Source organism: Erythrolamprus reginae, chromosome 8 (genome assembly GCF_031021105.1).
Source record: "Erythrolamprus reginae isolate rEryReg1 chromosome 8, rEryReg1.hap1, whole genome shotgun sequence".
NCBI lineage: Eukaryota > Metazoa > Chordata > Lepidosauria > Squamata > Dipsadidae > Erythrolamprus > Erythrolamprus reginae.
In genome coordinates this window covers 43,194,087-43,211,431 of record NC_091957.1, presented here as the reverse complement: position 1 = coordinate 43,211,431, position 17,345 = coordinate 43,194,087, and the positions used below count along the sequence as shown (strand labels likewise).

General features: G+C 40.4%; 1 protein-coding gene across 1 annotated transcript in view; it reads left to right on the top strand.

The window, feature by feature from the left end:
• SH3BGRL (SH3 domain binding glutamate rich protein like) overlaps positions 1–17,183 on the top strand; it is a 44,363-nt gene extending 27,180 nt beyond the window's left edge. The window contains exons 2-4 of the mRNA XM_070759782.1: positions 8,702–8,887; positions 11,933–12,013; positions 14,294–17,183. Coding sequence (XP_070615883.1) covers positions 8,702–8,887; positions 11,933–12,013; positions 14,294–14,326 — 300 coding nt within the window. The 3' untranslated portion in view covers positions 14,327–17,183. The remainder of the gene's footprint in view (positions 1–8,701; positions 8,888–11,932; positions 12,014–14,293) is intronic.
• The last annotated feature ends 162 nt before the right edge of the window (positions 17,184–17,345 follow it).

Here is a 17,345-nt window from a genome sequence, read left to right as displayed (position 1 = left end):
GGCGGACGAATGTTTGGCAGTGACATATGATGTCATCAGGCGGGAAAAACCGTGGTATAGGGGGGGAAACCGCAAAGTATTTTTTAATTAATATTTTTGAAAAACCGTGGTATAGACTTTTCACGAAGTTTGAACCCGCGAAAATCGAGGGAACACTGTACATGGTAGGTAGATTCCCCCACCCCACCCCATTTTCCTCCCTCAAAGCTAAGGAGCGTCTTATGCTCCAAAAATATGGTAAGTGTAATTCCTAAATTTTAAAAATGGAGATCGCCTGCCTTAAAAACAAGCGTTAACATATGTTCCAAGTGCGTCAGTCTTGTTTTGGAGAAAGACAACATTTTAGCTGCAACAAATTGGAGCATCTTTGGCTCAACCTCACCTCTCTCCAGGTCCGGCAGGAATCAAACTGTTGGAACTCTGATTGCATATGTAAATGGGAAAGTTTTGGAAGCATTTTCTGCTTGGAGTTTCTTTTCCAGTGAGCTTTCTAACATGATTCTTAAGTTGATCTGTTTGTCAAAAGGTCAAAAGGTCATTTGTATGCCGCCCCGAGTCTACGCAGAGGGGCGGCATTCAAATCAAATCAAATCAAATCAATAAATAAATAAATGGTGTTCATATGACTGCAGGACACTGCAATGGTCGTAAATATGAATCAGTTCTCAAGCATCTGAATTTTGATCGAGTGATTATGGGAATACTACTGTGGAAAGTTACACCCCCCCCCTCCTAGAGGAATGAAATGTTTTGAGAAAAAGGGAGGCTATTATATTTCATGGGATGAGAAATGGAGAAACATGCTCTTGGAAAGCAGCCCCCAACTTCCATAATAGCCCGCAGCACTTAAAGAATCAGCACTTAAAGAGATAAAGAGAGAGCTGGCTCTATTCTTAAGCAAATAACCTCACCCAAGATCCAACAAAGGTAGGATTAGCCCCCAGCCACAATAGGAATTGCCTAATGCGGTGGGGTGCAGATTAACAACAACAACAGAGTTAGAAGGGACCTTGGAGGTCTTCTAGTCCAACCCCCTGCTTAGGCAGGAGACCCTACACTACTTCAGACAAATGGTTTACCAACATCTTAAAAATCTTCCAATATTGGAGCATTCACAACTTCTGGAGGCAATCTGTCCCACTGATCAATTGTTCTAACTGTCAGGAAATTTCTCCTTAGTTCTAAATTACTTCTCTCCTTGTTTAGTTTCCACCCATTGCTTCTTGTTCTACCCTCAGGTACTTTGGACAATAGCTTGACTCCCTCCTCTTTGTGCCAACCCTTGAGATATTGGAAGACTGCTATCATGTCTCCCCTGGTCCTTCTTTTCATTCAACTAGCCATGCCCAGTTCCTGCAACCGTTCTTCATGTGTTTTAGCCTCCAGTCCCCTAATCCTCTTTGTTGCTCTTCTCTGCAGTCTTTCTGGAGCCTCAATGTCCTTTTTGAATCATGGTGACCTCACTGCACCCCCACAGCAGTTCAAACCTCAACAAAATGTGGCTCAGTCAAACTCTTAGGATTTGTCCATGGGCCCATGGGAGTCTGATAATATATGTTCTTGCACAGAAACAGGAAGCTCAAGTGCAAAGCCCAAGAGAGGGTATAAATACCCCCCACTCTCAACTCCATGTGGTCAGCTGGACAGAACCACCCATGTGGTCCTGCTTCATCATTAAACCATCTTTCCCATCAGCCTCCCTCTTTCCAGTGTCTTTCTCCCACCTTGGAACTGAACCAGATGGATACATCTTCCAATAGTGCATAGAAACATAGAAACATAGAAGTCTGACGGCAGAAAAAGACCTCATGGTCCATCTAGTCTGCCCTTATACTATTTTCTGTATTTTGTCTTAGGATGGATTTATGTTTATCCCAGGCATGTTTAAATTCAGTTACTGTGGATTTATCTACCACGTCTGCTGGAAGTTTGTTCCAAAGATCTACTACTCTTTCAGTAAAATAATATTTTCTCATGTTGCTTTTGATCTTTCCCCCAACTAACTTCAGATTGTGTCCCCTTGTTGTGTTCACTTTCCTATTAAAAACACTTCCCTCCTGAACCTTATTTAACCCTTTAACATATTTAAATGTTTCGATCATGTCCCCCCTTTTCCTTCTGTCCTCCAGACTATACAGATGGAGTTCATGAAGTCTTTCCTAATATGTTTTATGCTTAAGACCTTCCACCATTCTTGTAGCCCGTCTTTGGACCCGTTCAATTTTGTCAATATCTTTTTGGAGGTGAGGTCTCCAGAACTGAACACAGGATTCCAAATGTGGTCTCACCAGCACTCTATGGTGCAATGGTCATAAGTGTGAAAACTGGTCATAGGTTACTTTTTTCAATGACGTCGTAACTTTGAATGATCACTAAATGATTGGTTGTTAAGTTGAAGACTACCTGTAGTTGTTTTAGTTTAGGTAAGATTTCTGTCTCTAGATAAGGAACAATAAAAGAAGCCTCTTAGAATAAACTCCACAGGTCTTGGTTATTGACACGTCCCTCTAAATCAGTGGTTCTCAACCTTTCTAATGCCGCAACCCCTTAATACAGATCCTCGTGTTGTGGTGACCCCCAACCATAAGTCTAGCGCCAATTCTCCCAACAGAGCTTTAAGCTGATTGGCAGGAAGGTCAGAGGGGACCAATCACACTGTAAATGCCTGATTGGTCAGATTTTTAAAATATGTTCCAAGGTTCCAGAATAGAAGCTTTAGTTCCTAACACTGTGGGAAATTTGTCTTTTCCCATGGTCTTAGGCGACCCATGTGAAACAGTCATCCCGACCCCCAGGTTTAGAACCACTGGTTTAAATCAACCCAGAAACTCCCATATATTGTGCGTCGCTATTCCAAGTTACTCTTGCTTGCCTGTTGCTTTTCCTTCCAGACTGTCTCAATCTCACCCCTGCAGAGTTGTTTTCCGCTCTAAACTTTCAAGACAATTTTGTGACTTAAAGGAATTTTGCCAAGCGCAGATGGCAAGTAATCTGCAGGAAGCAGATAGCGAGATGAAATGCCCATGGCTGTGGAACATTGCCTCTCTGGTGCGTTAGAAAAAGAGGCTGCATTATTTCAGCAATAGCCATAAAGAGTTCTGAACTGAGTACTTTCCCCCTCTATCTATCTATCTATCTATCTATCTATCTATCTATCTATCTATCTATCTATCTATCTATCTATCTATCTATCTATCTATCTATCTTATCTATCTATCTTATCTATCTATCTATCTATCTATCTAATCTTATCTATCTATCTATCTATCTATCTATCTATCTATCTATCTATCTAATCTATGTATCTATGTATCTATGTATCTATGTATCTATCTATCTATCTATCTATCTATCTATCTATCTATCTATCTATCTATCTATCTATCTATTTATCTATCTATCTAATCTTGTCTATCTATCTATCTATCTATCTATCTATCTATCTATCTATCTATCTATCTATCTATTAGATTTGTATGCCGCCCCTCTCCGCAGACTCAGGGCGGCTCACAGCTATAATAAAAACAGTGTACAATAACAAATCTAATATTTAAAATCTAAAAACCCATTAGTTAAAAAGACACACACACACAAGCATACCATACATAAACTATATAGGCCTGGGGGAGATGTCTCAATTCCCCCATGCCTGACGGCAGAGGTGGGTTTTAAGGAGTTTACGAAAGGCAAGGAGGGTGGGGGTGATCTTAATCTCCGGGAGGAGCTGGTTCCAGAGGGTCGGGGCCACCACAGAGAAGGCTCTTCCCCTGGCTCCCGCTAGATGACATTGTTTAGTCGACGGGACCCGGAGAAGGCCAACTCTATGCGATGGTCGCTGGGATTCGTGTGGCAGAAGGCGGTCTCGGAGATATTCTGGTCCGGTGCCATGAAGGGCTTTATAGAGCAGAGGTGGGGGACTACGACCCTTTTATGACTTGTGGACCAACTCTCGATTTTTTTTTCAAACTCAGGAATCCTGGAAATTGAAGTCCACAAGTCATAAAGGGCCCATAATTCCCCACTTCTGCTCTAGACAGTGGTCAGATTACTGGGCTGCTAATGAGGGCAATAAAGTCCATGCTGGAGCTGTTTGCAAGGAATTTAAACCATTCCATTCTCCACCATCCAGTCAGAGCTGAAGAAGCTTCTTGGATGAGAAGTGAAACGTCTTCAAAGAAAAATCAGAAAATCCACTTGCCTCTTGAAAAAGCACCTTTGGGACAACCGCGATCTGAATGCCTGAGAATCTCCATAGAAAGAACTTGTAAATCTATTGCATCTAAAATTCCCAGGAAGAAATTATTTGTTTTGTTACCTATTGCCTTGCAGTTGTTTGCCTCACTATAACCAACATAATTGCAAAGGTTATTTCATTTTTTTTTAAAAAAAATCTGCCCAGTTTCAGCTTTTCCAATTGTATCGATGGCGTCAAAATAATTTTATTAATCCAAAATCTGTTGCTCCAGATATTCTTATATTAGCATTGGTTCATTGGCTAATGGCTAATTCAGCCATTGCAGCATATACTGGCCAGTCAGGTAGATCTAAGAAGCCTCACTACCGTAATAGAATAATCTGTCAATTCCACTTGATTCATAATGAATATATTTATGATGATCATGATTTTTCACTTATATCGTTTATATACACTGAAAGCTTATGTACCAAAGACCAATTCCTTGTGTGTCCAATCATACTTGGCCAATAACAAATTCTATCCTTTATTTATTTATTTTTTATTTATTCTTTGTCCAATACACAATACATATGGAAGAGAATAGACATTGGGTAGTATATATAAAGATAATATGTAATATAGAAGAGAAAGTATATGAGAGGAAGAAAATATATATGATATATGACATAAAGGAAAGACAATTGGACAGGGGACGTTAGGCACACCAGTGCACTTATGTACGCTCCTTACTGGCCTCTTAGGAACTTGGAGAGGTCAATCGTGGATAGCCTAAGGGAGAAATGTTGGGGGTTGGGGGTTGACACTATTGAGTTCAGTAAAGAGTTTCACGCTTTGACAACTCAATTGTTAAAGTCATGTTTTTTACAGTCAAGATTAGAGCGGTTAATATTAAGTTTGAATCTATTGCATGTTCTTGTGTTGTTGCAGTTGAAGCTGAAGTAGTCGTTGACCGGAAGGACGTTGCAGCATATGATCTTGTGGGCAATGCTTAAATCGTGTTTTAGGTGCTGTAGTTCTAAACTTTCTAGACCCAGGATAGTTAGTCTATTTTCGTAGGGTATTCTGTTTGAAGTGGAGGAGTGAAGGGCTTTTCTGGTGAAATATCTTTGGATGCTTTCGAGGGTGTTGATGTCTGAGATGTGGTATGGGTTCCAGACAGATGAGCTGTATTCGAGAATGGGTCTGGCATAAGTTTTGTAGGCTCTTGTCAGTAGTGTGAGATTGCCGGAGCAGAAGCTATGTAGGATCAGGTTAACAACTCTGGAAGCCTTTTTGGTGATATTGTTGCAGTGGGCTTTAGCACTTAGGTCATTTGATATTAGTATACCAAGTCTTTTACTGAGTGTGGATTGGCTGTCCTATCCCTATCCCTATTTTAGAGAGCTTGTTGGGCTTAGTGGTTAAGGCATCAGGTTAAAACTGTGAGATTTAGTCCTGCCTTAGGCACAAAACCTAAGGCCAGTGACCTTGGGGCAGTTCCTGTCTCTCAACACAAGCCACTTGTGAAATCTTGCCAAGAAAACTGTAGGGACATGTCCAGACAATTGTGAAGAGTCAGCAATGACTCAAAGTGATAGGCAAAGATACAGTACATATAGGAGTACAAAGATACGTATGGGAGATCTTTTACACGGTAAGACTGTATATGTTCCTAGGCGTTGAAATGATATCAGTCCAAATTCTCAACCTTCTACATGACTTTCTCTCTGACCCTAATGTTCCTCAAATGCCCATGGACCCAAGATCAGGCCATTGCATCTGTCCATTGCAAAGCCAAAGATCTGGCTTCCATTTCTTCTCCTCATTTCCTCTTTCAGTTTGTCTTCCTACATACCAGACGGCTCAGCCAACCATATTTGGAGTTAGTTTGCCTGTCTGCTGCTCTCACATCTGTTTGGTTGGAGGACTAGAGTGTTTTTGCTTGCCCATATATGGAAAAGCTGCTTGAGAAAAGCCCTGCATCTGGCTCGAATTAGAAGCCATGTCACCTCCTCAGTTTGTGATTTTCTCATTGGCTTCTAACCAGCCACTCTTTATTCTGGCTTCCTGGGCATAAGGCTGATTAGGAAGGATCAGGTGTGTGGCTTGAAGACCATGGTTTCTTATTAACAACCATATTCCTTATAATCTTAAAAATGTTCAGAAACATCAGATCGTGCAGAATGCAGCTGCGAGAGCAATCAGGGGTTCCCTAAATATGCCCATGTTACCCCAGCATTGGTTGTCGATCAGTTTCCGGTCACAATTCAAAGTGTTGGTCATGACCTATAAAGCCCTTCATGGCATCGGACCAGAATATCTCCGGGACCGCCTTCTGCCGCACAAATCCCAGCCACTGGTTAGGTCCCACAGAGTTGGTCTTCTCCGGGTCCCGTCGACTAAACAATGCCGTTTGATGGGACCCAGGGGAAGAGTCTTCTCTGTGGTGGCCCCGACCCTCTGGAACCAGCTCCCCCCAGAGATTACAATTGTCCCCACCCTCCTTGTCTTTCGTAAACTTCTTAAAACCCACCTCTGCCATCAGGCATGGGGTAATTGAGACATGTCCCCCGGGCCTATACAATTTATGCATGGTATGTTTGTGTGTATGTTTTTTGCTTTTTAATAAGGTTTCTTTTAGTGATTTTAAATTATTAGATTTGTTATACATTGTTTTATTGTTGTTGTGAGCTGCCCCGAGTCTACGGAGAGGGGCAGCATACAAATCTAATTAATAATAATAATAATAATAATAATAATAATAATAATAATTCATGTCTCTGAAGCAATAGAAGGAAAGGTGGGAGACTATAATTGAATATTTTCACTCCAAGAAGAACATTGTTAACGGAAAAACAACAATTAAGTATTCCTGTCCAGAAATAGAGTAATTATGCATGTTAAGGTATCATTGTATGGACAAGATTGCATAAACTCTAATAGAAAAGCCAAGCAAATATGTGTGTTTCCCTCGTTATGAAATAAACCATGTGATAGAATGGGCAAGATGTTGGACCAGGACAAGATAATTTCACATAGTGGTTCATCCTGAGATTAAAAGCTCACAACTTGTGGTTGTTGGAACAGTGTAAACACAATGGTTGTGTACACTGCCTTCTGATTGTAGAGGAAAGGTAGGGCATAGCTATGTCCAGGTTCCCTCTGTTGCTCTCTCTCTCCCCATAGGTTGAGTGCCCTTTAATTCTTAGCAAAATAAAATTTACATACAGGTTTAAGGAACCTAAGGATCTTTTTTTCTTTTGAAATAAACAGCAAAAGGGTTATTACTGTAGTTGGTTTTTGGAAATTTACAAATAGATAAATGATCCAGATGGATTTTAAATAGGGTTTTTGGAATTGTAATATAAAAATTCTTCCCATGGGAAAATGTTTTTGTTCTGAATTCTTTTTAAAAATAGGATGTGGTTTTGATGGTTGGATTCTAGAGCAGTGTTTTTCAACCAGTGTGCCACGGCACACTAGTGTGCCATGAGACATGGTCAAATGTTCCGCGAAGCTCAGAGAGAGAAAGAAAGCAAGAGAGAAAGAAAGCAAGAGAGAGAGAGAGAAAGAAAGCAAGAAAGAGAAAGAGTGTGAGAGAGAAAGAGAACAAGAGAGAGAAAGCAAGAGAGAGAGAAAGAGAACAAGAGAAAGTAAGCAAGAGAGAGAGAGAAAGAGAGGGAGGGAAGGAAAGAGAGACAAAGACATAGAGGGAGGTAGGGAGGGAGAGAGAAAGTGAGCAAAAAAGAGAGGAAGGAAGGAAGAGAAAGAAGGAGGGAATGAGAGAGAAAGAAGGAAGGGAGAGAGAAATAGAGCGAAAGGGAGGAAGAGAGAGAGAGAATTTTTTTGTCCAAACTTTTTTTAGCCCCCACCCTCCCCCCGTTCAATGTGCCCCAGGGTTTCGTAAATGTAAAAAATGTGCCGCGGCTCAAAAAAGGTTGAAAATCACTGTTCTAGAGGGAGCTAGAAGGAACTTACATTTTTTTTATTCCTGTAAGAAGCACCCTCAATTTAGAAACGTGTAACATTCAACACCGAGAAAGTAAAATAGGTATAAAATAGATCATAGAAATATAATATCTGTTAAAAGTATATAGGATAAATAGGATTAAAACTAAATGACAGGCACCCAGTATTGGGCCACGTTGACAGCACATTGACAAGAGCTGTGGTGGTGCAGTGGTTAGAATGCAGTACTGTAGGCTACTTCTGCTGATTGCCGACTGCCTGCAATTTAGCAGTTCAAATCCCATCAGGCTCAAGGTTGACTCAGCCTTCCACCATCCTTCCGAGGTCACTAAAATGAGGAGCCAGATTGTTTGGGGGCAATATGCTGACTCTGTAAACCACTTAGAGAGGATGGTATATAAGTCTAAATGCTATTGTTAATTTTCTCTAAGCAGCATGAGGTCTGCCTCTGTACATATTGGACATTATATCCACCGTAGCATAGGCGAGATGGATTGTTCTTCTCCACACTCACACCGAGAAGGGACTAAAATGTCATTGATATCTTTGTCCTAGATTAAAAAGGAGCAGCAAGATTTGATCAGCTTCTTGGAAGTCAACAAGATTGAGTTTGAAGAGAAAGACATTGCGGCCAATGAAGAGAATCGCAAATGGATGAGGGAGAACGTCCCCGAAGAGAGCCGGCCGACTACCGGGAACCCATTGCCTCCGCGAATCTTTAATGACAGCCAGTACCTTGGGGTGAGCAAATGCCTTCATTTTTGCCTTCATTTTTTCCTTCATTTGTGTTGGAAAATTTCACTGAAAGAGTAGTAGATCCTTGGAACAAACTTCCAGCAGACGTGGTTGGTAAATCCACAGTAACTGAATTTAAACATGCCTGGGATAAACATATATCCATTGTAAGATAAAATACAGGAAATAGTATAAGGGCAGACTAGATGGACCATGAGGTCTTTTTCTGCCGTCAGTCTTCTATGTTTCTATGAAAATCTGCTAGGAAGCTCTTTATTCAATAAGCCTCAAATCTAGACTCCCTGTCTCAGATGGGCACATCGTTTGCAAGTAACTTTTGGGATGGAGTGAGGTGGAAGGTCACAGCAGAGGAGAAATTCCAGCTCTATTTCATTTGTACTGAAAAAGGCTGAACCAGTGGTTCTCAACCTGGGTTCTCTACATGGGGCTACCCTTGAAAAGTGTTCGGAAACTTCAGATCGTGCAGAATGCAGCTGCGAGAGCAGTCATGGGCTTACCTAGGTATGCCCATGTTACACCATCACTCCGCAGTCTGCATTGGCTGCCGATCAATTTCCGGTCACAATTCAAAGTGTTGGTTATGACCTTTAAAGCCCTTCATGGCATCAGACCAGAATATCTCCGAGACCGCCTCCTGCTGCACGAATCCCAGCGACCGATTAGGTCCCACAGAGTGGGCCTTCTCCGGGTCCCGTCAACTAAACAATGTCGGTTGGCGGGTCCCAGGGGAAGAGCCCTCTCTGTGGCGGCACCAGCTCTCTGGAACCAACTCCCCCCGGAGATTAGAACTGCCCCTACTCTTCCTGCCTTCCGTAAACTCCTTAAGACCCACCTTTGCCGTCAGGCATGGGGAAATTAAACATCTCCCCTGGGCACGTTTAATGTATACATGGTATGCTTGTGTGTGTGTCTGTTATTACATGGGGTTTTTCTTAAATCTTTAAATATTTTAATTAATTGGATTTTGTGACTGTTTCACTTGTTGTGAGCCACCCCGAGTCTTCGGAGAGGGGCGGCATACAAGTCCAAATAATAAATAAATAAATAAATAATAAATAAATAAATAAACAACCGTTTCACAGGGATAGCCTAAGACCTTGGGAAAAAACAAATTTTCCACGGTGTTAGGAACTTCAACACTCCGTGGCTTGCATTGGCTGCCGATCAGTTTCCTGTCACAATTCAAAGTGTTGGTCATGACGTTTAAAGCCCTACATGGCAATGGACCAGATTACCTCCGGAACCGCCTGCTACCGCACGATTCCCAGCGACCGATAAGGTCCCACAGAGTTGGCCTTCTCCGGGTCCTGTCGACTAAACAATGTCGTTTGGTGGACCCAAGGGGAAGAGCCTTCTCTGTGGCGGCCCCGACCCTCTGGAACCAACTCCCCCCAGAGATTAGAACTGCCCCCACCCTCCCTGTCTTTCATAAACTACTTAAGACTCATTTATACCGCCAGGCATGGGGGAGTTAAGATAGCTCTTCCCCCTAGGCCATTACAAGTTATGCATGGTATGTTTGTGTTTATGTTTGGTTTTATAATAGGGGTTTTTAGTTGTTTTTTATTATTGGATTGTACATGTTGTGTTTATTATTGTTAGCCGCCCCGAGTCTGCAGAGAGGGGCGGCATACAAATCCAATAAATTATTATTATTATTATTATTATTATTATTATTATTATTATTATTAATTATTATTAAAGCTTCTACTCTGGTGCCTTGGAACATATTTTTACAATCTGACCAATCAGGAGTTTACAGTGGGGGTGTCCTTCTGACCTTCCTGCCAATCAGCTTAAAGCTCTGTTAGGAGAATTGGTGCTAGGCTTATGGTTGGGGGTCACCACAACATGAGGAACTGTATTAAAGGATTGAGAACCACTGGCCTAAACAGTCATTTTCTTCCAGGCTACTCTTGGAAATGCCTGGGCCAGGGGTGAAATTCAGTATTTTTAAAGCCAGCAATATGTAACTGAATCCGCCAACTTCAATTCTCCAGGGATGAATTCCCCATCACAACTTGTTTCTGACTAAGGGAATACACTAAGAATAAAGAAATTGACTGTAATGGACAGAATAGAATTTCATTTACAGGAAAGGTACTGAGTGTTAAGATGAAATTCTAGGAGGTCTTTTGAAAATACTGTCTGGGGAAAATTCTATAATTGGCTCGAGAAAGAAAAAAACAATAACAAGTAATCAGAAAATTGCAAATATTAATATAATTGTAAGTAAATAATGTGATAGTTTGACATGAATGCACAAAGATTGTATACGATAAGGTCCCACAGAGTTGGCCTTCTCTGGGTCCCGTTGACCAAACAATGTCGTTTGGCGGGCCCCAGGGGAAGAGCCTTCTCTGTGGCGGCCCCGGCCCTCTGGAATCAATTCCCCCCAGAGATTAGAACAACCCCCACCCTCCTTGTCTTTCGCAAATTACTCAAGACCCACCTTTATCGCCAAGCATGGGGGAGTTAAGATATTCTTTCCCCCTAGGCCATTACAAGTTATGCATGGTATGTTTGTGTGTATGTTTGGTTTTACTATAAGGGTTTAGTTGTTTTATTAATTGGATTGTTACATGCTGTTTTTTTAATCGTTGTTGTTAGCCGCCCCGAGTCTGCGGAGAGGGGCGGCATACAAATCCAATAAATAATAATAATACCGAGGACACAGAAATGTAAAACGCAAATATGTTTATGTGTTTTACCTTTGTTTTTGTGTTTCTCTTTATCATTTTAAAAATTCAATAAAATGTATTAATTAAAGAAAAAGAAAATTTAAAAAAGAATAAGAGAAAAAAAGAAAGAAAATACTCATCTAGCCAGCTTCGGCTCAGTGCTTAGTTAAGTGTGGGATAGGTTCCTCTTGCTTCCTTGAGTACCATGGAAAAATGGGAAATATATTAATATTTATTAATATTTATAAATAGGCCAGATGAGTTCCTTTTCCCCAAAGATCAAATACTTCAAACTGGTTCCTGAAGGCTATATACTGATTTTTCTTTTCTTCCCTCTCCCATCCTAAAGGATTATGATGCTTTCTTTGAAGCTAGAGAGAATAATGCCGTCTATGCTTTTTTAGGCTTGACTGCTCCACCTGGTTCAAAGGTAGGTATTGCCACAGTTGCTTGAACACCGTTTCCTGTGCTTTGAAAGTCTAAATGCAAGTTTAAGTGTATTTCCTTTCACCGTGAGAGCTTTTTTTCTGGATTTTCTCCTCTCTGATAAGAAACTACAGTACTATATTTTTCAGAGTATAAAACACACCTCTTTCCTCCCTAAAAGAGGCTGAAAATTCAGGTGAGTCTTATACTCTGAATGTAGCTGTTTTCCAAGCTTCCCCCCAGCACCAGCCCTAACTAGGTGCTAACAATCTCCCCGGCTATTACTGTGCAAGCTCTTTCATTGTTACTCTTTGTGAATAATGTTTTCTAAGCTCTAAGTCTTCGCAGCTTTTTTTCATTGCTCTACTTGCTCCAAATGTTTCTTTTCAGCCCTAACCAGGTGCTAACAATGTTCCCAGCTCTTATTGGCTTGCAGACTCTTTCATTGTTACTCTCTCTGAATAAGGTTTTTTTTAAAGCCCTCACCAGGGAATGAAATAATGTATTTACACTGGCCAGACTAAGGATGCTAGCCAGAAGAATATCTGGAAAGCGGATTCTTTTTCCTATTTTCCTCCCCCAAAACTAAGGTGCATCTTATACTCAGAAAAATATGGTATTTATTACATGAAACAGCGCTAGGTTTTCTCTAGCAGCAGTTAAAATTTGCAAAAGGTTACTTGGGTATTCTGAGCATGGGTAAACTCACTTGAGAATTCACCTTTTATAGTTTAAGGCTGATAAGCTTCTTTGTTTATTTTATCTTCATCTGGTTATTTGTTTTGTTTTTTTACATCCTTGTTCAGAGAGCACACCTTTTGTCCAGTGGTGAAATCTAAAAAACTTTCCCGATCAGTTCTGTGGCTGTGGCTTGTTGGGTGTAGCTCAGTAGTTATGTGACTGGGTGGGCATGGCTTGGTAGTAATGGTCATGTGGCCAGGTGAGCTCAAAAATCAACTTTCACACTTCACACACAAACAACACAAAAGCCACACCGCTGACTCACACACAATGCAAAAGCGGCTGACTTCCCACAAAATGGCTCCTGCAACAAGCGGGAACTTCACAGAGCCACAAAGAGCTCAATAACCAACTTTCACATTTTACAGAATAATTCAAAATCTACAGAACTGACTCACAAACAATGTAAAAGCACGCAAAATGGCTCCTGCAACGAGAAGCAGGAACCTCACAGAGCCACAAAGAGCTCAAAAACCAACTTTCACATTTTACACAAAAATAACGCAAAGGCTACACCACTGACTCACCCCCAATGCTGGAAGCAGCTGGACTTCACACAAAATGTCCCCTTCAACAAAGCAGCAACCTCTTAACTCGTTACAATTACAGCGAATAGGTAGGTTTAAAAAAAAATGCTTTAAAAAGTAAAAAAAAAAGTTTCATCAGCTATGACAATCAGCTGTGAAATGCAATGGTGGAAAACTTTAAAAAACAAACATTTTTTGCTATCAATTCGGAGAACCGGAAATATTTGTTGCTAACAGTTTGGGTGAACCGGGCCAAACCGGTAGTATTTCACCCCTGCTTTAGTCTGGTCTTAAAATGAGTACTAAGAATTTTTAATAGACATAGTTTAGTGTTCCAATATATCATACGTTAACCATCCTTGCTTTGGATTATATCTTCCTTTTCCTCTTAAAAAGCTTCAGTGGCTTTACTGAAATAAATGTAATTTTTCTTCCTTGTCTTTTATGACAATCTATGGCCAAAAGAAGAATGTGTAATTACATTGTGAACAGGAAGAATTTATTTGGGATGTTGCCAGTTCATAGTTTGTCAAGGGCCATGCCATTTATTCAGTCTTGTCTATTGCAACCAATACAAATAGTCCTCGACTTTCAACAGTTCATTTAGTGACCAATCAAAGTTATGACAGCACTGGAAAAAAGTGACTTACGACCATTTTTTTTACAGTTGTAACCTTTGCAGAATCCCCGTGATCTTGTGATCAAAATTCAGGTGTGTGGCAACTGGTTCATATTTACGACGGTTGATATGTCCCAAGATCAGGTGATCCCGTTTTGCAACCTTCCGGCAAGCAAAGTCAATGGGGAAGCCAGTAATAACCAGGTCACTAACTTATCAACTGCAATGGTGAAATGAGTCAAAATTCACTTAACAAGCATGTCACTTAACAACTGAAGTTTGGGCTTTAATTGTGGTCGTAAGTCGAGGACTACCTTGTACAAGTGACCAAATTCTGGTTATGTCTGTTATTTATTAAAAATAAACCTGGCTAACATTTCTCTCATTCTCTTTCCAGGAGGCGGAAGCACTAGCAAAACAAGGGGTGTGAATCCTTCCTTCCTCCCTTCCTTCCACCCAGCCTCAAGCCTTAAAAAATTCCGCAAAGAGAAAATCCTACAGCTTTTCTCCCTTAAAAACCAATGCGCTTGGAGAAAAAAGAAGCAAAGGTTTTGTTGTTTTCCCCAAAATTACTGGCTGCTCTCTACAATATTCTGCCATATAGGATTAACAGGAAGCCACACCAAATAATATTATCATTATGAATACTGATGATGATGATGATAATAATAAATACAAATGTGCCAGCAGAAAAGAGAAAGACATAAAATGAAACTTGTAGAAACCCTTGATTGAATTTTGACTTTTGGAATGGATATGATTTATCCCCTGAAAATTGCATAAAAGTCCTCACCCCCACCCTTTTTTGGGGTGGGGTAAAATTAACAAAAAGAATTATATTTTTGTTCTCTGCGACACAAATCTGTAATTATACTTGCAGAGGCAGAGAAAATCTAGCTGTAAAAATGTTTATTAATAAAACCCCAGTGCCTCTTAACTGCTTCAAAAACTGAAACAAAAAATAGGATGCCCTTTTCTTTGAATGGCTATTTCTAAAACTTGCAATGATTTGATTTGATGCGGTTAGAATGTTGGTAGAGTTGCTATTTTGTAGCATAGATTGATGGAATCAGGTAAGGATTTGCCAGGGTTGATCAGAACACAGTAACTATGTAAGGGAAAGGCAGGATTTGTGTGTGGTCTTAGTAAAATGTGCATTTTTAAGTCTCTGGATTTATGAAAACAACAAAATAGTTCTTATTTCTCTAAAATGTGAAGCAAATGTAATATGGGGCCAAAATATTTTTGTTATTTTTTTTAAATTAAGAAACAAGTTCAAGTAATTATGAATTAGAATAAAACTGAGTTTGATATATTAAGCTTGTAAGAATGTTTCTGTGTAAAATGAGATATGCTAAAAATCAAGGGTCCAATATGAAATAAAACTGAATAAAAGTCATTTGCAGGAATGAAGCTTGTAGTTCTCTATGACACAGGTAGTTTAACTCATTTTCCAGTCTGGTTTTGCAATTCTGTGAAGTTACCTTTAGTAGTTTGTCAAACTCCTAGCATTTTCACAATGTGCAACAATTATCAAAGATATGGGCAAGAATCCCACTCCCATGATACGTATTAGTTACAATGTGTTTCCCCTCTATGGATTTGGAAAATTGTAGAAATGTGACTGAATCTCAAAACCTTAATCAAATTATATTGATAGATATATCCAATAGAAGGATATATACACTGCTAAAAAAAAATGAAGGGAATGCTTAAACAACACAGTGTAACTCCAAGTAAATCAAACTTCTGTGAAATCAAACTGTCCATTGATTGACAATCAATTTCACATGCTGTTGTGCACATTCAACTTTGTACAGAACAAAATAATGAATGGGGATATTTCATTCATTCAGATCTAGGATGTGTTATTTGAGTGTTCCTTTTATTTTTTTGAGCAATATACAGAGAGAGAGAGATATGGTGCTCAGGGTTGAACTGTGAAGGCCTTGGAAGTTCTTGGTGTGCTCTGAGCTTAGTTGTTTGCTTGCAGATGTTTCCTTACCCAACTAGGTAACATCATCAGTGAGATTGAGTCTGGGATTTGCCTTCTGTTTTGACACAGCAGCTTGCCCTGCCACAGCATTGGTGAGCAGTGGTTTTCTCCTGGGCAGCTCTTTGATTAATGCATCCCCTTCAACAGCCAAGAACCAGAAAAGCAGGAATTAAAAACAAGGAAACCATCAAGCAGAAAATATCACCACAAGTCCATGAGACTTGTAGACTTCACAAGTCTTAAAGTTGCTATAGTTGCCCACATCCCTACGGCCTGCAATTTTCCTCCTACTCAGCGTGCCTTGTGGCTTTGGGTTGATTTTCATTCCCAGGAGCCCTATTATAATTAGACGTTCTTTTGTTTTGTCTGCTGTTATCCTGACCTAGTGCCATTGCTTGGCCTGCTAAATGGAGTTGTGGTTAGGTTTATATACCACCCCATACAGTAGTGGGTCCTAAACCCTTTACTACCGGTTCGTGGGCTTGCACAACGCTTCTGCACATGCGCAGAAGCGTACCGGGAGGGTGGGGCAGAGCCGCCCGCTGCCAGAGCTACCGGTTCTTAAAAATGGGAGCAACCCATTGGTCCCATAGCACTTCATAGCACAATCTAGGCAGTTTACAATCTGGAAGCAGCATTTACAACATGGGTCACCTCATTTTACCGACCTCAGAAAGATGGAAGGTGGAGTCAATCTTGAGCCCCACCGGGATCGAGTTCCAGGCTGTGGGCAGGGTTAGGCTTCAATTTTGTATTTTGCATTCTAACCACTGTGCCACCAGGGCTGCTTGCCCCTTTGGGCATCTTGAAACTCTGTGAATGGCACAAGTGGCCTGTTGTGGCTGGGGTTCTGCTGGTTCCTCTTCAGGCTTTCTGTCCTATCAGAGTGTGGCATCCATTCATGACTTTAGCTTTTCTCCCATAATCCCACTGCGCTTCAGTCTCTTTGGCTGGCAGTCTTGTTCCTTTTCCTAACTGACAGCAGCTCACAAATCCTTGAAACCCTTCTTTTCCCTATTTCATGATGGCCGTGGGCTCCAGATTGGGAAAATTCAACCAGAAATCTTTTTTTTTAATGTGTACGATAGGAATTACACATTTTTGAATAGATTTTCATTTTGTCTGCTACATTGGGCTTAATAGTGGCAATGAAAGCATTGTACCAGTTCCTGATTCCAGAAATCAATAATAAACTATTAATAAAAACTGCACATCTTCTGTTCACCCTGCTGTTTTCTCTTATAATAATGTGTGATTTCATAATAAATTTTTTCTACTTTTACACACAAAACCATCATTGTTATTTTTAACTGCTGCTTTCGCTTTAGGTATGGCAATCACCAGCTTTTTATTGCCTAGGAATCCTCTTTATACCTTTATCTTCAATAACTTCTAATAGGTAACTGATGTTATAAAAGCTGGCAGAAATGAGACCATTGAAAACTAAAGGGAA